Below are 23,042 nucleotides of genomic sequence, written 5' to 3'. Positions count from 1 at the left end.
TATACGTTTCACCAGGCCAGTTATTTCACTTTGTTTTCACTATCCTTACGAAATAATAAGCAAAGTGAATAATAAAGATTCAAGGGAATCAATATTTCTCAGAACTTTATTTACAAAGGTATAAAAACAGAATGATCTCAAAATCTAAAAATAATATAAATAATATGCTCCTTAAAAAGATATTCAAATGATCATATTTTGCTTTTATAATCAGAAAATAACATGATATTTAATAACAAAAAGCTAGATATTGTCCAATAAATATGCTCTTCTTTTTTTTTGGTGCCCTTGACCAGAATCGAACCTGGGACCCTTCAGTCCACAAGCCAATGCTCTATCCACTGAGCCAAACCAGTCAGAGCAAATATGCTTTTCATTATATACTTGGCCTTCCCTTCTTATTAGGAAATGTTAAAATCTTGGTTTCTTATATAAAACTAATACAATTTCTGTGGGGTTTAGTAAAATTTCATGTTGTTTAAAGTATGCATTAGCAGGTTGAATGATGTCTTTCACATTTAAAAAATGTATCCCACTATCTCGACTATAAACACTGAAAAGCTGGTATAGATATGACCCTCACCCCTTTCCACAAATTTAGAAGTGGGTCCTACTTAGTATTTGGAATGATCTCATTATTCGATATTTCAGTCATCATGGACTTGACCTGTTATCCCCAATGCCTGGCACAGAGCACACACTGATTGAATAATGAGATGAATAAAGTTAATTCGAAGTCAATGACTCAGAGATTCCTTAAAATGATTAATAGAGATCTTACATACACTAGGCCACAAAGAAGTAGGCCTTTAAATTTGATGGAGTTCTTTTAATTTGAAATTAAAAGAAACTGACCTAGATTTCAATTATACATTGAGAAAATACTCACATCCAAAGGATACGTGAACAGAAAAAGAATAGACAGGGTTTATCTTTGGAGGACAGTGGCAGGACATTTAGGATCCAGATTCAGGTTCTGCTTTCATGCAGGACCAAACGTAATTTCCTTTCAATCCACATGTGGACAACAGCAAGGATCAGAGAGGTGAAGGAATCTCCCCAAGTTATTCTACCGGTATGTGGAAGAACCAGAGTGTAACTGACTCTGTGTAATAATATAGTCTGTGGTTGATGTGGCACAGTGGGTTGAGTGTTGGCCCATATACCAAGAGGACATCAGCTTGATTCCTGGTTGGTACACATTCCCAAGTTGCAGACTCAATCTCCAGGAGGGGTATGCAGGGGATGTTTCTCTCTTCTCTCTTCTCTCTCTCTCTTTCTCTCTCTCTCTCTCTCTCTCTCTCTCTCTCTCTCTCTCACCCGTCACCCTCTCCCTCTAAAATCAATAAAAACATTAATAAAGTCTGTGCTTTCATTGTACACTACATCCCAATACAATCAGAATACAAATTGCCTGAACAACACATTCATAGTCAATTAGACCCACTTACATGCATAAGAGGAAGGAACACTAAATTACTTCATCAGTACTTTGGCCTTACAGCTATTAAATAAATAGTTTGACCTCTCCAGATTTATTCCTTATTACATAAAATGAAGAGAATCATAAATGATGTCTTACACCACTTTACATTTTAATATACACTGAGTGGCCAGATTATTATGACAACCTGACCTTTGTAGGCAAATTAGCTATAATTTCACGCTGAAGTTACTAGAGGGCCAGACCATTATAAATAGGGAAGCAGGTTGTTTACCACAACAGAAGTGATTTTTTTCTGAAGATCTGGGTAAACAATGCGATTTAACAGCCTTTGAACGTGATATATATATAAAATATATACACTAATAAAAGACAAACATGTAAATTGACTGTACCTTTGCTATGCCTTAAGCCACACCCACCAGCCGATCAGAGCGACTATATGCAAATTAACCCAAACAAGATGGCAGCCAGCAGCCACGGAGCTGGAGCCAGCAGGAGGCTTGGTAGCTCCAGTGATGGAGGAAGCCAAACTTCCCATGGCCAGCTGTAGCTTCTGCAAAAGGCTACAAAGTTTCAACTATAGAAAGTAAATAAATCCCAGAATAAAGAAAAAAAGAAAAAAAAGGAGAGGCTGGGAGCTTCCCTCGCCGGGGGGCTTGGCCAGCCTGAAAATGACCCTCGGCCCCTCACCCAGACTGGCCAGGCACCCCAGTGGGGACCCCCCACCCTAAAGGGGGTGTGGCCAGCCAAAACACAGCCATCAGCCCCTCACACAGGCTGGCCAAACCTCCATGGGGTGAGGGTCCCCATTTGGGGGGAGAGGGGGCTTGACCAGCCTGCAAACAGCCATCAGCCCCTCACCCAGGTTGGCCAGGCACCACAGTGGGGACCCACAGAGGGGGGTGTGACCAGCTGTAAACAGCCATAAGCCCCTCACCCAGGCTGGCCAGGCACCCCAGCGGGACCCCCAACCTGATCTGGGACATCCTTCAGGGCAAACCAGTCTGCCCCCACCCCTGCACCAGGCCTCTATCCTATATAATAAAAGAGTAATATGCAAATTGATCCTAACAGCAGAACGACTGGGAATGACTGGTCACTATGACACACACTGACCACCAGGGGGCAGATGTTCAATGCAGGAGCTTCCCCCTGGCTGTCAGTGCACTCCCACATGGGGGAGCTCTGCTCAGCCACAAGCCAGGCTGACGGCTGCCAGCACTGCAGTGGTGATGGGAGCCTCTCCTGCCTCCTTAGCAGCACTAAGGATGTCTGACTGCAGCTTAGGTCTGCTCCCTGCTGGTAAGTGGACATCCCTGGAGGCCTGCCAGGCTGCCAGACGGATGTCTGACTGTCAGCTTGGGCCCGATCCCCCAGGGAGCGGGCCTAAGCCAGCAGGTGGACATCTTCCAAGGGGTCCCAGACTGCAAGAGGGCACAGGCCAGGCTGAAGGAACCCCCTGAGTGCACAAATTTTTGTGCACCGGGCCTCTAGTACTTTCAAATTCCAAGAGGATTAAACCTAGAGAGAGAATTCATTTTAAAACAGTGCTTGACACAACTAAATCCTTCAGTATGGGGTCTAAGACAAAAGTTCACCTACTCATATTCTTTGTTGGTACTAAGACAAGACTTTTTATAAAATCATGTCTTGCTCGGCTGGTGTGACTCGGTGATTGAGCGTCAACGCATTAACCAAGAGGTCGCTGTTTCAATTCCCAGTCATGGCTCGAAGCCCAGTTGGGGGAGCTTGCAGGAGGCAGCCTATCAATGATTCTCTTTCCTCATGATGTTTCTATCTCTAGCAAATCAATAAAAATATATATTTTTAAAAAGAGATCATGTCTAACAGAGATATAATGAAACGACTAAAAGCTATGTTAACAATAACTTCTACAAATATTAATTTCATTAGAGCATTAAAAAGCATAATTGTGGAGAGAGACAAAATGGCGGTGGAATAAAGGGATGTGTTCCAAGCCTTATCCCGGAGCAGAAAGAATGAGCAACTAAATTGAATAACATCCACCCCAAATTGGCAAAGTAGACACAGCTGGTGAGACAATTCGCAGACGGGAAAGGAAAAGGACGCCTGGAGAACAGTAAAATCAAGGATATGGGCTGGAGAGAATTGCGAGACCTCGGAGCCCAGAGGGTCAGACAGAAACCGCATGGCACCAAGGCCATGTCCCTTGGGACACGCATAGCGTCTGACTATAGAAAGGAGGTCCACAGGACTGCTGGCAGCAGGGGATTCTAGATCTGGGTCCAAAAGCCACGAAAGACTGAGCCTAGAGGGGCCTGCCCAGGCCACGCTGTGCCAGTGGGAGAGGGGCTTGCAGCTCTTTCCCCTCTTTTTGACCTTGCTTTTGTTCACTGAACCTAGTTCATAGGACCTTAAAAATACAGATACTCACCCGTGGCTGAGGTGCAGGTGGAGGTGCAGACTTGTGGAGTCTGGGGAGAGGCCGGGGAAAGGAGAGGGTCAGGAAGAGGTGGCTGCAAGTCTGGAGCTGAGTCATATCACACATACTGGACCTAGGCAGCCATTTTCTCCTGAGGAGACAGCCCCTCCCTGCAGTCTCCAGGCAACCAATACAGCCTCACCCAGACTACACCGAGTGGCACAAAGGATACAAAAAAATCTGAATAGTTCCTGAGAGCCTACAGGGACTGGCCTAAAGAGAGGCCTTCAGTCCCAGCAAGAGGAAACTGAGAAGCGGCAGACAGTACAGAAGAGTGGGATCTTAAACCAGCCCTCATTTTTATTTTTATTTTATTTTATTATTATTTTGTTTATCTCTTTTTTTATTTTCCTTTTTTTGTTTGTTTCTTTATTTTCTATTTCTTTTCACATTATTTTTGTCATCATTCTATTTTTTTGTTTTACCCTGCTTTTTAACATTTAAAAAAAAATTTTAATTTCTTTTTTCCCTCTCTTTCTCTTTATTCTTATCCACTCATCCTCTTCCTACTCCCACTATACTGAACTGAGGTCCTCCCCATATTCATCAAATTCCTTAAACTTACTTTCTGTATATAAGATTCTGCCACCATCCTCTTTACTGGGTATTTGGTATTTGTATGTTTTGGTTTATTTGTTTGTTCTCTGGTGTTTTTCCCCATATATATATATATATATGGGCTTTTTTTCCTTTTTCTTCATTTCCTTTTCTCTCATACCATTTTTTCTTTCTGCTATATCATTTGTGCTCTCTTTTCTCTCCCCTAGTTCTCTTTTCTCTGGTGGTCGTTTACATTGAGGCTATCGGTGTCGTAAGTACATTCGTGTTTTGTTCCCTTTTGTGATGTGTCTTGTTGAAGTGAATTTTATCCTGTTTGGCCAATGTGGTAGAGAGTGAGCCACATAACCAGTCACCTGGAGAGGAGACTACATCCATGAACGGGTCAATAACACTCTAGACCAGTGATGGTGAACCTTTTGAGCTCGGAGTGTCAGCATTTTGAAAAACCCTAACTTAACTCTGGTGCCGTGTCACATATAGAAATTTTTTGATATTTGCAACCATAGTAAAACAAAGATTTATATTTTTGATATTTATTTTATATATTTAAATGCCATTTAACAAAGAACAATCAACCAAAAAAATGAGTTCGCATGTCACCTCTGACACTCATGTCATAGGTTCACCATCACTGCTCTAGACCCAACTACAGAGGCAGAAAGAGGGCAGCAGTGAGGGAGAGATCATGAGTAAGTGAAAGAGCAAAAGAGGAGTGTGTGTACGTGTCACAGTTAGATCCCACAGGACCTTTGGGGGCAGGCTGACTGGGCTCGCCCAACCAGGCAACCTCTGTTACCACTGCGAACAGTCCCGGAGCAGCCAAGTCTTCCACAGAGGCCACACCTTTTTGAAGGGGAGAGCTTCTGTGACTGGGATCCCAGCCTCATCATCACCCAGGGTGCCCTCAGATGACATTCAGGACTCTACAGCCACCTCCACCAGGTACCTGCTACCTCAGCTTTGGTCTCACGGTCACTGAGACTCCAGTGACCATGGGTGCAGGCCCCTGTGACTTCATAAGTGTGCTCCCCTCTGGCCAGCCCAACACTTTATCCCAGGGCACCGCGACCGTGCTAGCAGCAGCCATGTGAGCAGCCCGCCCTGGTTTGAGGAGCGGCAGCCTCACATGGCCTGCCCCTGTGCAAGGAGCAGAAGCCCCACGAGCAGCCCGCCCCAGTCTGAGGAGAGGCAGCCTCACGTGGCCTGCCCGTGTCTGAGAAACAGCAGCCTGCAAGCAGCCCACCCCAGCTGAGGAGTGGCAGTCCTGCACAGCCCGCCCCCATCCAAGGAGCAGTAGTCTCGCAAGCAGCCCAACCCTGTCCAAGGGGCAGCAACTGCACAAGCAGCCTGGCCCCGCCAGCCAGAGGAGCCAACACTGCTGTGAGCAGTGCCCACAAGAGGAGCTGCCACCAACTGAGGAGCAGCCAATGCCGCTACGGCCCAAGGAACAGCTGCCACACGAGGAGCAGCCCCTGCATGACTCGACACCTAGATCCTTCAGTGAGAGCAAAAATGGGGACACAAAGAAACCCCCAAAGGAAAGAAAAGTAGGAATCGCCAGAAAAGCCGCTAAGTGAAATGGAGGCATGCAATATGTCAGAAAAAGAATTCAGACTAAGGGTCATACAGTTCATAAACCAGATGGACAAAAAAATCACCAACTTATGTAAGAATCAAGAAGAAATAGAGTAGCCCTAACAGGTTTGGCTTCGTGGATACAGTGTCAGCCTGTGGACTGAAGGGTCCCGGGTTCGATTCCAGTCAAGGGCATGTACCTTGGTTGCAGGCACATCCCCAGTACGGGGTGTGCAGGAAGCAGCTGATTGATGTTTCTCTCTCATCGATGTTTCTAACTCTGTCCCTCTCCCGTCCTCTCTGAATAAATCAATAAAAATATATTTATAAAAAAAGAAATGAAGAGTGATATAGCTGCAATAAAAAACACCATGGAAAATTTCAACAGTAGACTAGGAGAAGCAGAGGATCAAATTATCAAATTAGAAGACAAGAAAGCAAAACACACCCAAACTGAACTGCAATTGGAGAAAAAAATTAAAAGCCAAGAGGGGAGCCTAAGGGAGTGTTTGGGCCAACATGAAACGAAGCAATATATGACTAATAGGGGTGCCAGAATGACAGGAAGAGGCACAAGAGTTAGAAAACCTATTTGAAGAAATAATGTCAGAAAATTTCCCTGATGTGGGGAAGAAAAAAAAAAATCACACAAGAACAGAGAGTCCCAAACAAGATGAACCCAAAAAGACCTCCACCAAGACACATCATAATTATGATGGGAAATGGTCAGGACAAAGAGAGAATCTTAAAGGCTGCAAGAGAGAGACAGAAAGTTACGTACAATGGATCTCCGATTAGATCATGAAATGATTTCTTAACAGAAACACATCAGGCCAGAAAGGAATGGAAGGAAATTTACAAAGTGATGCAAAGCAAGGAGCTGAATCCAAGAATACTCTATCCACCAAGGCTATCATTAAAAATTGAAGGGAAAATAAGGAACTTTGCTGACAAAAAAAGGCTAAGGGAGTTTATAACTACCAAGCCAGCAATGCAAAAAATGCTAAAGGGACTGGTGTAAAAAGAAAAAGAAAAAAGGAAGAAAGAACACAGACACAAAAAATAAAAATGGCTATAAAAAGTACCTAACAATAATAACTTTAAATGTAAACGGACTAAATGCTCCAATCAAAAGACATCGAGTGGCTGAATGGATAAAAATACATGACCCATATATATACTGTCTACAAGAGACCCACCTCAGAACAAGGGACTCACACAGACTGAAAGTGAAGGGATGGAAAAATATCTTTCAGGCAAATGAAAATAAAAATAAAAATAAAGCTGGGGTAGGAATACTTATATCTGACAAAACAGACCTCAAAGTGAAGGCCATAACAACAGATAAGGAAGGACACTTCATAATACTAAAAGTATCAATACAACAAGAGGATATAACCCTGATAAACAGATATACACCCAATGCAGGAGCACCCAAATACATAAAAAAAAAAAAAGAACCTCCTGGAAGATATCAAGGGAGAGATCGACAACAAGACAATCATAGTAGGGGACTTGAATACACCACTTACATCACTGGATGAATCCTCTAGACAAAAAATCAGCAGAAATACAGCAATTCTAAATGACTCACTAGATCAAATGGACTTAATTGATATCTTGAGAACATTTCACCCCAAAGCCATGGAATATACATTCTTCTCAAGTGCACATGGGACATTTTCAAAAATAGACCACATATTGGATCACAAGCAAAGTCTCCCCAAGTTCAAGAAGATTGAAATCATATCAAGCATTTTCTCAGACCACAATGGCATAATATTAGAAATAAACTACAATAAAAACAATCCAAAAAATTCAAACACTTGGAAGCTGAAAAGCATGCTATTAAACCATCATTGCGTTACCAAAGAGATCAAAGAAGAACTGAAAAACATCCTGGAAATGAAAGACAATGAAAACACAACAACCCAAAATCTATGGATACAATGAAAGCAGTCCTGAGAAGGAAGTTTATAGCTCTACATGCTTACCTCAAAATACAAGAAAAAATGTTAATAAATCATCAAACTCTACAACGTAAAGAATTAGAAAGAGAGCAACAAGAAAAGCCCAGAGTAACCAGAAGGAAGGAAATAATAAAGATCAATGGAAAAATAAATGACATAGAGACCAAAAAAAAAAAAAAAAATACAAAAGATCAATGAAACCAAGAACTGGTTCTTTGAAAGGATAAACAAGATTGATGAACCTCTAGCCAGGTTCACCAAGAAGCAAAGAGAGAGGACCCAAATAAACAAAATCAGAAATGAAAGAAGCGAAATAACAACAGACCCCACAGAAATGCAAATGATTGTAAAAAAAAAAAAATACTATGAATAACTCTATTCCAACAAATTAGACAACCTCAATGAAATGGACATATTCCTAAAAAATACAACTTTCTAAAACTCAATCAGGAAGAATCTAAAATCTCAATAGGCCGATAACTATGGAGGAAATTGAAGCAGTCATCAAAAAGCTTCCAGCAAACAAAAGCCCAGGGCCAGATAGCTTCAAAGGGGAGTTTAACCAAACATTCAAAGAAGAACTAAAACCTATCCTCCTCAAACTAGTCCAAAAAAATTCAAGATGAAGGAACACTTCCAAGCTCATTCTATGAAGCCAGCATTACCCTAATACCAAAACCAGATAAAGACAACAAAATAAAAGAGAATTACAGGCTAATATCCCTTATAAACATAGATGCCAAAATCTTCAACAAAATTCTGGCAAATCGTATCCAGCATTACATCAGTAAGATCATATACCATTACCAAGTAGGATTTATCCCGGGGATACAAGGATGGTACAATATCCACAAATCAATAAATGTGATACATCACATAAACAAATTGAGAGATAAAAATCACATAGTCATATCAATTGATGCAGAAAAAGCTTTTGACAAAATTCAACACCCTTTCTTGATAAAAACTCTCAGCAGGGTAGGAATAGAAGGATCATACCTCAACATAATAAACGCCATATATGACAAGCCCACAGCCAACATCATAATCAATGGGCAAAAACTAAAATCATTTCCCCTGAGAACAGGAACAAGACAGGGATGCCCCCTCTCACCACTCCTGTTCAACATAGTACTGGAAGTACTAGCCATTGTGATCAGACAAGAAGAAGAAATAAAAGGCATCCAAACTGGAAAAGAAGACGTACAACTGTTACTACTCGCAGATGACATGATACTGTACACAGAAAACCCTAAAGACTCCATAAAAAAATTATTAGACTTAATAAATGAATTCGGCAATGTAGCAGGATACAAAATTAACGCCAACATCTCTGGCATTTTTATACACCAATAGTGAACCTACATAGAGATTAAAAAAACAATCCCATTTACCATCGCACAAAAAAATTAAGATATCTAGGAATAAATTTAACTAGGGAGGTAAAAGACCTGTGCTCAGAAAACTACAGGACACTGAAAAAGAGATATAGGAAGACATAAACATCTGGAAGAACAAACCGTGTTAATGGATTGGTAGAATCAACATCATTAAAATGTCCATAATACCCAAAGCAATCTATAGATTCAATGCACTCCCCATTAAAATACCAATGGCATATTTCACAGAGCTAGAATGAACTCTCTAAAAATTCATCTGGAATAAAAAAAAAGACCCCAAATAGCTGCAGCAATCCTGAGAAAGAAGAACGAAGTAGGAGGGATCTCAATACCAGATATCAAGATGTATTACAAAGCCACTGTTCTCAAAACTGCCTGACACTGGCATAATAACAGACATATAAACCAATGGAATAGAGTACCCAGAAATTGACCCAAACCACTATGCTCAATTAATAGTTAACAAAGGAGGCAAGAACATACAATGGATTCAAGACAGTCTCTTCAATAAATGGTGTTGGGAAAATTGGACAGATTCATGCAAAAACATGAAACTCGACCACCAACTTACACCACACACAAAAATAAACTCAAAATGGACAAAGGACTTAAATATAAGACAGGAAGCCATAAAAATATTAGAGAAATCCACAGGCAGCAAAATCTCAGTTTCATATGCCGAAGTAATATCTTCACCGATACAGCTCCTAGGGCAATGGAAACTAAAGAGAAAATAAACAAATGGGACTACATCAAAACAAAAAGCTTCTGTACAGCAAAAACACACACAGAAATACCATCAACAAAACAACAAGAAAGCCCACTGCATGGGAGAACGTATTTGCCAATGTTATCACAGATAAGGTTTAATCTCCAACAGCAGGTGGTCATCCCCTAAGAGGTCCCTGACTGCGAGAGGGCACAGGCTGGGCTGAGGAACCCCTCCGAGTACACAAATTTTTGTGCACTGGGCCTCTAGTTGTAAATAATGCTGCAAAAAACATATGGTTTCTTACAATAAATACCCAGAAGTATAATTGCTGGGTCCTTCTTTATCTTTTGTTAGAGCCTTTAACATCTACTTTGTGTGATATGAGTACTGATACCCCACCATTTTTTGTTCTGTTTTTGTTTTCATGAAATATCTCTTTCATTCATTGTATGTGTATCTTTGGTCTAAAGTAGGTCTTTCATAGGCAGCATATAAATTAATCTTGTTTTCTTATTCATTCAGCCACCCTATGTCTTTTAGTTGAAGCATTTATTCCATTTACATTTAAATAGCTAATACATACGTAATCATTGCCATTTTATTATTCATATTTGTTTATCTTCTTCTACTTAAAGTAGACCATTTAACATTTCTTGTAATGCTTGTTGGGTGATGATGAGCCCCTTTAGCTTTTTCTTGTCTGGAAAGATCTTTATCATCTGTCTTTCAATTCTAAATGACAGCTTTGCTAGGTAGAATAATCTTGGTTGTAGGTCCTTGCTTTTTATCACTTTGAATCTTTCATGCCCATTCCTTCTGGCTTGCAAAGTTTCTGTTCAGAAATCAGCTGGTAAGTCTTATGGAAGCTCCCCGAAGGTAACTAACTGCTTTTCTCCTGCTGCTTTTAAGATTCTCTGCCTTTAACCCTTGACATTTTAATTATGATGTGTATTGGTGTAGGCTTCTTTTGTTTATCTTGTTTGGAACTCTCTGGACTTCCTGCACTTGTATGTCTATATCCTTCCAAAAGTTAGGGAATATAACAGTCACTGATTCTTCAAATAGGTTTTCAATTCCTTGCTCTCTCTCTTCTACTTCTGGTTCTCTATGATGTGAATATTGGTATCCTTGATGGTGTCCCAGGTGTGCCTTAAACTATCCTCATTTTTTGGATTATTTTTGCTGCCCTGTTTGGGAATATTCTGCTGCTACCTATCTTCCAAATCTCCTTCATCTATATACTATTGATTTTCATTAATACATTCTTCATTTCAGTAATTATATTCTTCATTTCTGGTTTTTTTATGTTTTCTATCTCTACTTTTATGATATCATTGAGCAACCTGATAAACAGTGTTTTGAACTTTGCATCTGGAAAATTGATCATCTCCATTTTGTTTAGTTCTTTTTCTGGAGTTTTGTTCTGTTCTTTCATTAGGGACATATTTGTCTCCTCATTCTAGCTGCCTCCTTCTGCTTGTTTCTATGTACTAGGTAGATCTGCTATGTCTCCCAGACTTCATAGAGTAGTGGCCTTATGTAGTAGTTGTCCTTTTGGAACTAGTGGTGCAATCTCCCTGGTTACTCACCTAAGCTGTGAGGTCCAGATGTGTCCCTGGTATTTGTTGTATGTGTCCTCCTGCTGTAGTTGAGCCTTGATTGTTGCTGGCATATCAATGGGAAGGATTGACCCTTGGGCTGACTGGTTGAAAGGACTGGCTATGACAGTATAAGAGTGGAGGAGCTGTTATAAAGGGGCCAACTCTATGAAGCAGGATTTGTTTTATTGGGGCTCAATGCCTGCTGAATCTACACTTTGGGTGTGTCATTTTTTGAGATGGTTGAGTGGTACTCTGATGTGGTCTGAAACTGGCCACCTGGTGTGCTAGTTCTGGGGCATCATGGGAGGGGCTCTGATGCAGGCCAAAGTCAGATGCCTGTCCCCTGCCTGGGGCCATTCAGCATGAGATATAAAGCAATCTGCAGGTGTCAGCTTCTTGTGCTGGACTTTGAGGTTCCCCAAAAAGGTCAAGTTGCAAACCAAGTCTGGCTGCCCCTCATGCAGGGGTTGGGGTCACTTAACAAGAAGTACAGGGCACGCTGAGGCCAGATGCTGCTGCATGGGGTTTGTGAGCCTTAGTGAGATTTTAGGAAAATCCTCATCAAGAGCTAAGATAGGTTGCTTGTGTGGAAAAGCCACCAAAAAGGGCTTGAATTGGCCTACAAGTTGGGTGGGGCAGGGTCTCAAGGAATCACCAAGGCAGGTCAAATGTTATTAACCAGGTTATGGAGATTTAGATGTGGCACCCACCTGTGGGCTCTGTGGGGAGAGGGCTCAGCAAAGGAATAATGGCCTCTGCCAGCACTTCTGTCTGAGAATAAGCTACCTCTCCAACCCAAAGCCATACAATTCAGTTTCTCCCTGCATGTCCCTGGTGACTTTCAAGCTGTCACCCTAGCGAGGTATCTCAGAGAGAGTGAGACCAAGTAAATGAAAGTGTAGGCTTTTCAGAGAAATACCTGGGACTCTGGAAATGCTCTGTCTCACTCAACCAAAATCGTTGCTGGTTTTTGCAGCCAGAAGTTATTGGGACTTCTCTTCCCAACACTGGAACCCTGGGCTGGGGGTCCTGATATAGAGCTGGAATCCCTTGCTCTTCAAGGAGAACCTCTGCAGCCAAGATATTTCTCCAGATTTTTAACCACCACAAGAGGTGTATGACTAGCCCATTAGGAGTCTGTCTCTCCTACCAATCTTCACACAGCTTCTTCTTTAAAACCTCAGTTATAGGACTTTTATACAGCTAGACTGCAGGTGGTTTTCAATGATACTGTTCTGTAGTTGAGTTGGAATTTTGATGTGGTCATGGCAGGAGGCAAGCAAAGTGTTTTCCTACTCGCCATCTTGACTGGAAGCCTGCTTTTTGTATTCTTTTCAATGAAAAAGAATGCCAGGGCTAAAGAAATTGTTCTTTAAAAAAATTAATCTATCCTTGATGTGCACAAAATAAGGGGAAGCCATTTCTTTCCCTCTCTCTCTCTCTCTCTTTTTTTTTAAGAAACGATGATTGCTTAGAAAATGTTTGATGATATATTTAAGTAAGAGCACTAGATCTGAGGAGCAAAGAAAATCCAAATCTCTGTCACAATATTAATTTTATTACCTGCCTGATGGTTTTCTTAGATCTTCACTCTCTAGCAGTAACTAAATTATCTTTTTCTTCTAAAATTGTCTCCTTTATCATTTCGTACAATGAAACGTGTCAGTCCTGGATTGGACACTAGTGACAGAAATACGAACCTGGCCCATGGATGAGGGCCCAGCCATCTCTGAATTTATAGTTCCAGCAAAGGAAAACCACGAAGAAAATGATGACAGTCCTGAGTGAAGGTAAGTATACAGAACTAGGGAAATACTTTTGAGAGAGAAAACTGAAATTTAAAGGTTATCTTTGCCAGGATAAGAAGCAAGACAAATTCATGGCGAAAACCTGGAGGTAAGATAGAACACAGAACATTTGAGAAACTGCAAGTAGTATAGAAGAGCTAGAGAAGAGATTGCACAGGGATAGGCTGGAAGGGGTACAGGTTTTACATGCCCTAATAGACACTGGGGAGTAGATTGGCACCAGTCCTAAAGGAAAGCTCCTGAAGGGTCCTCAGCCGGGAGTGACATGGCCACTTTGTTTTTGTAGAAAAATCTGCCTGCCAGCAGTGTAAAGAATGGAGTGAGAGAGAACTCCTAACTGGAGCAGCAGCAGTGAGCTCAGGGAAATAGTGGGCACAAATGTGGGCAGTGTCAGAGGAGGGAGAAAAAAATGGATTGAGAAGAGATAGTAAAGGTTTTTGAGAGATAAAGAGTATCCCAAATCTCTAGTTTCAACAACTGAAGGAATGGTGGTGTCATTTATGGGGACGTGGTGACTAGGATGAAGTACCTCAAGGAGGAATTGGTTTTGGAGGAAAAAGCATAAAGTTTGGAGTACCCTGGAATTAGGTGCCTGAGAGACATACCAGTGAATACCTCCATGGTCAGTTGGAACAAGACTAGTTCTGAGCTAGAACAGAGTTATGGAGCACTTATCTAGGTGGTACCTAAAGACCAGGAAGTGGAGATCACCCAGGGAGAATGTGCACAGGAAGAAGAAACAGCCCAGGAAGAGCCTTGAGGAACACTAACAATAAAAGGACAGGCAGAAAGAGGAAAGAGAGAAGAGCTGGAGTAAAGTAGGAGAAGAATAGAGAGAGAGCAGATAACAAATGATTCAAGAATGAGGTGGTATTAAAGATTCCTGCAATGTCAAGCAAAACAGATTGAGAAATACCTTCCAAAGAAAACCTCCAGTGTGCTGTAGAGGGATAAATACTTGTGAAACACAGGGTAAGTTAATACCTAATATAGAGATGTGACAAATAGTTTATTTTAAAAAATACTAAAATAATATATGTACAGCACTTCCCACATATAAGGGCAAGGAAAGTTGTGACAAAGAAGATTTTCTTTTGCAAATTCTCATCTTCTCTAGCATGAAAGTAAGTATACAAACTCTTGATATAAGGAAGTGTTTATAAAATACAGTTTTATAATATTCCAAAGACTGGACTATATAGCTTTCTAACAGATCCAGAAGGAGAGAACTCAAGCACTTTGTTTAGCTTGAGGTTCATTCATGACAATACACCCTATGTTTATATCAATATTTACTGTAATATAATGTACACATACCCTCCCATTAACTCCAAGGGATGTTTTCCAAAGGTAATATAATTACAACAGCAGCAAAATTATGTCTTAAGCCTTATGGGAAGCTGAATGGGGCCCTTCTGTCTTTGCATAATGTTTTAGTTTAACCCTGTCGGTATAAAAGGCTTCTCCAGGACACTGACCTTAGTGTTTTTAAGTTTCCCTATAACACTCAACGTTTTTCTCTGATGGAGAACTTTACAAGGGGTTACTAATTTTAGTATCTTTTAAAGAGTCTAATAGCATAACAATTGTACAGTATAAGTTCTATGAGAGAAGGGTCACATCTATTTTATTTGCCTCCATATCCCCAGGATCTAACACATTTTCTTAAAACAGTGGATATTCAATAAACATTTGTTTAATAATTACAGTGTGTCCTCAAAAATGTAAATATGCTTTGAGTAATTATTAATTCCAATGGGTTAAATTTGAAAAGAAAGAAACATCAATTGAGTTATCAGCTGTTAATACATTTTTGGGACAGCCTACATGTACTGTTTGAGGAATGTGCACTTATAGTTTCAGGAAAAAAAAAACCTAATAAAGATCAATGTATCTGGTAAACTTACTGTTGAGAATTTTTCATGTAGCACTTTAAAGGGCTTCCATTAAAAAGACCAGTTAATTATTTGACAACCAAATAATTCAAGAAAACTAGTCCAGTAGCCTAGTATGAGGGATTAGCATTTATAGCTATATAATAAAAGTGAATGTTTCTACATCACACTGCTTTCCACTGTGAGATTTTTAGTTACAGTTACATTATTCTCTTATTGGTATGAAAATTAATTTAATTACTATTAACTCATTCTCCATTTAGAAATTAAAAACAACACAAAAGCAAGCAATGGTCAATAACCTTTCAAAATGTGGTTGCCTCTACACTGACTACCCACTGAGCTCAAGAGTACATTTTTTTTTCAAAATATGATTGTATTATAGAATCAGATGAGTGATCATCACAACCTAGAAAGCTTGCTTTAGCTACTTTTTTAAACACGGACTTTAAAATTAAGAAAAACACAAGCTATTTTGATAGCATTTTCAATTTGCGTGATTTGTTAGTAATTTTTCCTTACTTTATTTAAAAATGTGGGAATTTTAGCATCAATAAAAATAAACCACATTTTCGGTAAGTTCTGTTCTTCATAAACTTATCCGGTGCCAACTATTGATGGCACATAATTTAGAATAGACCTATGAAATTTATTTAAGGTTCCAATATTAGTTATTTATTACATATATATAATTTAGTTTTACCTTTAATTTTCAAATGCCCTGCTAAAAAAGAACATATGTTTTTATTTATTTGGGAAGACATGACCATAACATTCCTACTACCCCTAATTACATAGTACAGCATATATTTTCAACTAAGTATGTATTACATAATAGATAAAACTGAAAAAGCAGGCACTCAAGGGGAAAAACAGTTAACCTATAGTGAAGGAGAAAGAGGAGGTAGCAGATAGAAGTGGAGGCTCACACTTTTGACAATGCCAAGGGATAAAGGGGCTTTGAAAGAGGCATCCTTTTTTTGATAAACAACTGAACAACTCTAGTTTTGTGCATCTCCCTACCAGCTACAACACTGCTGAACAGAACAGAATTGTTGGCTCTGAGCAGAAAGGTGTCATCTCAGCTAAAGGTGCCTTTAAGGTCCCCATCTTATCTGTTAAGTTGGCAACAGAAATACGAATGAGCAAGTAAGAATATTTTGGGCACAGAACTAGGAAAACACATCACAACTCACTGATAATACAAGAAAACCACAGCAAGCCAAGATAATTTATAGTGGTTCAAGGAAAAGTTCCAGGACTTGCCATGCTCAGTCCAAAGTCAGGACTGAAACTCCGTCTTATTATGATTTCGAAAACTAGTGTCTTTGGTCTTTTCATTTATTTATTCTTTACCTCACTGCACTTGCTTATTCGCCTTGCAACAATGAGCTGGATCATTCCTCGCTTGTTCCCTTCAGTGGACATGGACCTTCTGAGGGTTTCCATGGCATCTTGGTTTGTCTTGCCCAACAGGGATTCTCCATTCACTGCTATCAGCTGATCATTCACCCGAAGCCTTCCATCCTGAGAAGCAAACAGGTAAAAACAAGTCTGTTATAAAAGAAGTTGCTTTCATGTTAGTTAAAAAAAATAAAAACAACACCAAAAAAAAGAGGGGGGGCAGACTTTAATCCTAATGGACTTTCCCAATTGAATACTAGCATACTGTCCAGTCACTGTAGCCTTTGTCCATTTCAGTCATTTATACATTTGTAAATCAAGTCATTATCATAATCTGTTTACCAAAATAGGGTACTAATTCAAAGGATACAAAGTGATTACTTTCTTGCTTCCAGAGACACCCACAGAGGTTATTTACAACCCAAGATATGCCAAAGCTCAAAGCTATTAGACAAGTGCAGAGAGAGAAGTGCCCTCTTAACAAACAACCAGGAAATTTCCTCTAGACTGGGAAATAGGATAAGTGATCCATAGACAGTGAAGGGGAAAAAAGATTAACCTTTATTATATGGAGCTCAGAGCCAGAACCTAAACTAGGTCTTTGCATAGATTATCTTCATTTAACTAGAATGATTATGGGTTGTAAAATCTATGAGACAAAAAATGGGGAGTTGAAGCCATGGACATCACCCCAAAATGAGAGGTCACTGTTTTTTACACACACACACACACACACACACACACACACACAAAATATTTGTTAAGTGTTATAGGATATCAGAATATGCCAACACAAAATATACCACTTTGGCATAAGAATGATTCTGAGCTGATGGCAACTGAGAAATGGCAGACACAGCAGGTGTTCTCTGCTCTCCCCTTTCTTCCTGAACACAGGACATGCATTTCCTTTATGAAGGTGTCCCCTCACTTTTCCCAAACCAGGGAAGGAAGGACAATGTTCAACACCAGAGACAGAGATGGCAAAGCGATTAGTCTGCATAAACAAACCTTACAAAATAAACCTTATCATTAGTTTCCCTGATATAATTACCTTCCCAAAATCTACAGCTCCTAGAAGCCCAAACCCTTTTTCCTTTTATAAAACACAATGTACTGCTCTTTGCTTAAATAGTATATAACCTTCCAAGTCTCGCTGTTTCTTCAGTTTACACTTTATTTCTGTGGAGCCCCAATATATGTAAAATTTAAAATATTAACTTCAATAAAATGTTAACCTTTTTCTCCTGTTAATCTGTCTTTTGTCACCCAAGATTAACTAATAGGCCCCAGAAACAGAATCTATGAGGTATATAAAGTCTGTCCTCCTCTGTAGTGTATACATTTCCAAAATAGTTATAGGGGTAAAATTAAACATTTGTATTAATGGACATAAGCTCAATAAAGTTGACATTTGCTTACTTTAGATGCTGCTCCTCCATTAATAATGGACTTGACAAAGATTCCCAAATCCGCATGGTTCTCTTTTGACCGGTTACCTTTGACACTGACACCAAGACCTGCGGATCCTGAATCATTAAGTGGAACTTCAAATGTCAAAAATTCCCTGGTACCATCAGGTGTGAGAACAACATCCTCCTCGTCTGCTTTCTAATAGGGAACAAAATTGCAAAGCACATTAAATTCCAGTGTTTCTTCCTCACAGATATGTTTAAAGGGCTAATGAGCAGTTCTTAATCATAACAGGCACAGTATCTCCACCAGAGTTCCATGACAAAATCCAGGATAGCAGTGCATCTGTACCCCTTCAAAGGATTCCTAGGGACAGCGATTATTTATATGCAGCATTTATTTAAATAGTGAAACAAACCCAAAACAGATTATCAGAAAGATAGGGGTAAATATAGTGAAAAGGACTGAAAACATGTAGACTCCCAGAGTTTGGGATTTTTTTGGGGGGTGGGGGGGCGGGAGAAGCAGGAGGATTTCTGTTTATACAGAGTGGGGCAAAAGTAGATATACAGTTGTGAGTACCTGGAACAGAGTTATTTATTAATCATTGTATTATTTTCAATATGAACAACTGTGAACCTACTTTTGCTCCACCCTGTATATATTCTAAACCACAGGAGAAAAATAATACATGAATCAAAATAAATAAAACTCATTTGTCCCTTGCTTTTCATTAGGGATTTTCAATGTTATTAATAGTTTTATGCAGAGAAGATTTTTCACAATACTGTACCATACATAATGTTAGGACTATAGATACAATCCTTAACAGCCATTTTTTTGTAAGCTTCCTGCCACAGGAGAACAAAGACTAGGAAAAACTTGTTGATCACCAGGAGTCAGACCATATAAGGAATGGAAACTGTCCTGATGGCACACCTGCATTCCATCTGCATTCTAAGCCCACCAGCTCAGCCCTCAGACCCACTCACAAGCGCTTCCCACCAGTGACTGCACAGAATGATGAAACTCCAGCTCCTGGGTGCTTCCATCATCGACCCAATGTCACCTTGGCTTAGTGCATGCAGCCCTTCCCTTTGGATATTCCATCCTTTATCCCCTTTCTTTAAATAAATTCAATTTTCCTTTATCCACTGTCTGAGATGGCTATTTAGCCTGCCCGCATACCACCCACTGTTAACCTTTCACATACTATAGATGGAATTTTTCAGGTGATATTGTTTAATTAAGGAATGGAAACTGTCCTGATGGCACACCTGCATTCCATCGCATTCTAAGCCCACCAACTCAGCCCTCAGACCCACTCACAAGCGCTTCCCACCAGTGACTGCACAGAAAGATGAAATAGCTGTATATGCAAGCTTTAATGCCATAATTGCAGTCATCAAGGCATAAAAGACTGTTTTAGAATACAACATATTTTAACTTACATCAACTTTTGCCCATCTTAAAACAGCAAAGAAGAAATGAAAGCTTAAAGTCTAACCTAATTAAATGCAGTGAGATGACATACTCTATCAATAAAAATTGCCCATGCCAGTTTGGCTCAGTGGAGAAAGCATCAGCCTGAAGATTGAAGGGTCCCGGGTTCGATTCTGATGAAGGCACATGCCTGGGTTGCAGGCTCAATCCAAAGTAGGGGGCATGCAGGAGGCAGCCAATCAATAATTCCCTCTCATCACTGATGTTTCTATCTCTGCCTCCCTCTCCCTTCCTCTCTGAATCAATGAAAATATATTGAAAAAAATGTACACCACAAGATGCAGCAGTGTGCCTCCTGTGCCCCTCCTCAGTAATCCCACCCATGGCCAAGACTTCAACCACCTAGATATCTATACCTGTCACCTCCCAATGAGGAAGGCTAGAAATCTTTTTCAAACTTAGCATTTCCAACCACATAATGAACATGTACCAGGAGCTCCTCAAATCACAATTAAATGCCTCATCTAGTACTACATCCTATTTATCCTCCTTTTTCCCCAATTTTGAAATATTAGACCAGCATCCACCTAGTCCTGTGGTCGGCAAACCGTGGCTCACAAGACACATGCGGCTCTTTGGCCCCTTGAGTATGGCTCTTCCACAAAATACCACGTGCGGGCGCGCACATACAGTGTGATTGAAACTTCATGGCCCATGCACAGAAGTTGGTATTTTGTGGAAGAGCAACACTCAAGGGGCCAAAGAGCTCATGAGCCGCAGTTTGCCAACCACTGACCTAGTCACTCAAATTGGAATTATCAAATTATAATTGATGAATGGCTAAATATAGGGTGTCCCCCCAAATTGTATACACACACTTTGAATAATTATAAAGGCAGTGTTTATTAAAGTACATTTCATTTTCAAAATTGAGCTATCACGTGTTAAAGTGTGCATACATTTTTGGGGACACCCTGTATATAGCAGTGCATAATTAGGCTGGAATATAATGAATCCTTTAAAGATTGTGCATTTAGAGAATGGTTCAATTACACACATGAAAGCAGACTAGTGTATAGTAATGGGTAGACTTCAATTATTCTCTTTGTATCCCAACAAACTTTTAAAATTTTCTAAAAACAATCAAAATTAACATAATTATAAAATACTTTTTAAAGGAATTTAGGGATTTAACATGCAAGCTGAAATATCTCAATTAGACGAAATAATTTTTGGAAGTACAAAATTTATCAGTAAGAAACTATTTTTATAGCTTATCTTAACACTAGAAGCCCAGTGCACAAAATTTGTGCACTGGGGGGGGGGGGGGCGCGTAGAGGGGGGGGTCCTTCAGCCTGTCCTGCACCCTCACAGTCTGGGAGCCCTCGGGGGATGTCCAACTGACGGCCATCAGTCAGACATCCTTAGCACTGCCCTAAAGGCAGGAGTCTGGCTTCTGGCTGAGAAGCACTCCCCCTATGGGAGCACACTGAACACCAGGGGGCAGTTCCTGCATTGAGCATCTGCCCCCTGGTGGTCAGTGCATGTCATAGCAACCGATCATTCCGCTGTTCAGTCGATTTGCAAATTAGCCTTTTATTATATAGGATAAGATGTATGCTTAGGATAAGATGTATGCTAGTTTTACATAGCTAAATCCATAATAATGCAATTTGTAAAGTAGTGTTCCTAATTTACTAATATTCAATGTTAACATTTTATGGTAGGACATTCATTGTGCCAGCTCAACAGACAGCTCATACTTATGAGAACAAGGTACATTTCAAAGGCACAAAATAATATTGCTTATATTAAGACAGGAAAACTATATAATAAAGATATAAAATAAGAATAGCTTTGTAAAGATACAGGGCAGAAGCTACATTAACTATACAAAGTAAATAAATTTTGGTATCACAGTAAATATAAAGCCTAAGTCAGCTCATTATAAGACTTTCTTATCTTTAAAACATTCCTAGAGAATAGATATAGCTCAAACAAAATCAATGTATTGGAGAGAAATAAACATTAAGTACTCACATCTAAATACTGATATCATTTAGAATATTGATATCATTATCACATATTTAGTATACTGATATAATAACCACATATGTATTATACTGACATCATTATCACATACTTATACTGACATCATTATCACATACTTAGTATACTGATATCATTATCACATATTTATTATACTGACATCATTATCACATACTTATTATACTGATACCATTATCACATATTTATATACTGATGTCATTACCACATATTTATTATACTGATATTATTTCTCACATATTTAGTATGCTGATATCATTAATCACATACATCTTTATATACTGTTTTTCTCTAAAAGCTTTTTTTGTCCATATCATCCAAACCAATTAAGAATACTAAATAATGACTTTGTGTGAATGAATATACCTATGCCAAAATAAAATCTATTATAAAAACATAATATATAGGTAAATTTTCATGTTTAAAATACAAAATAGAAGTAAAACACAATCATCTTCTCCTTTAAATTCCAAAGTAATTGAAAGATAAAATGTACTTTGTAAATCAGTATTGATATTCCTGGGAAACTTGCATTTGAAAAGATGAAAAAAAGAATGCTTGGCTGGGACCATTTCGGTCTGATCAATTAGTATGCTTATTTGCTCTTTAAAAACCATTTAAATGCTTCATTACAGAGAACTGTTACAAAGTCTTCAGAGTATAGGATCTCATCATTCTGATACAAAGGAGGAGCCAATTTACTATCACCTTAATTATTATTCCATACAGATTCTGTACTTTATCAAGTTTCTTGAGTCAAATTGTTTCTACAGAATTTATCTTCAAACCATATACATGATTGTGTCCTTCATATACATACATGTACACTCAAAGTGATTTTTTCCATCATACACTCAGTGATTTTTTTCCATCAGTGCAACCAGACAGTTCTTCCTTTGCTCATTATTCTACTGACATTTTGCCCTTTTAATGCCCAGAAAAAAAAAGGGCATTTTTACTGAGCATATTAAAAGCAAAGAACCTGCGGGATGGGCAATATATAAACTATTTACTTCCCTATTATCCTCAGAACAGAGGAAAAGACACATACTTCTATCTGCAGTGAAGACAGCAAAAGCAGACACAAGTCCCAACACAAAGGCTCAACTTTCCTTCCTCCCCAACAACACTCTGACCCCCAAGTCACTCTGAGTCTGCAGTGCATCTGCTAACAGAGGGAATAAATGTTGCTTATATTAAGTAGCAAAAGAATAATCATCAGAATCTGAGATTCAACATATGGAAATTTTGATTAGTGTACAAAAATAGTAAAGAGAGGCCA

General features: G+C 39.4%; 1 protein-coding gene across 32 annotated transcripts in view; it reads right to left on the bottom strand.

The window, feature by feature from the left end:
• The window catches only part of PARD3 (par-3 family cell polarity regulator), an 814,705-nt gene that overhangs the window by 305,634 nt on the left and 486,029 nt on the right, over positions 1-23,042 (bottom strand). For all 32 annotated transcript variants that reach the window (XM_036350442.1, XM_036350547.1, XM_036350474.1 and 29 more), the window contains 2 exons: positions 18,260-18,448; positions 16,790-16,960 (listed from right to left, as the gene is read on the bottom strand). In XM_036350442.1, coding sequence (XP_036206335.1) covers positions 16,790-16,960; positions 18,260-18,448 — 360 coding nt within the window. The remainder of the gene's footprint in view (positions 1-16,789; positions 16,961-18,259; positions 18,449-23,042) is intronic.

The sequence above is a fragment of the Myotis myotis genome, unplaced genomic scaffold (assembly GCF_014108235.1).
Source record: "Myotis myotis isolate mMyoMyo1 unplaced genomic scaffold, mMyoMyo1.p scaffold_m19_p_1, whole genome shotgun sequence".
In the NCBI taxonomy this organism is placed as follows: domain Eukaryota; kingdom Metazoa; phylum Chordata; class Mammalia; order Chiroptera; family Vespertilionidae; genus Myotis; species Myotis myotis.
The sequence above is the reverse complement of the archived record's forward strand: the minus strand, read 5'-3'. Positions and strand labels throughout refer to the sequence as shown.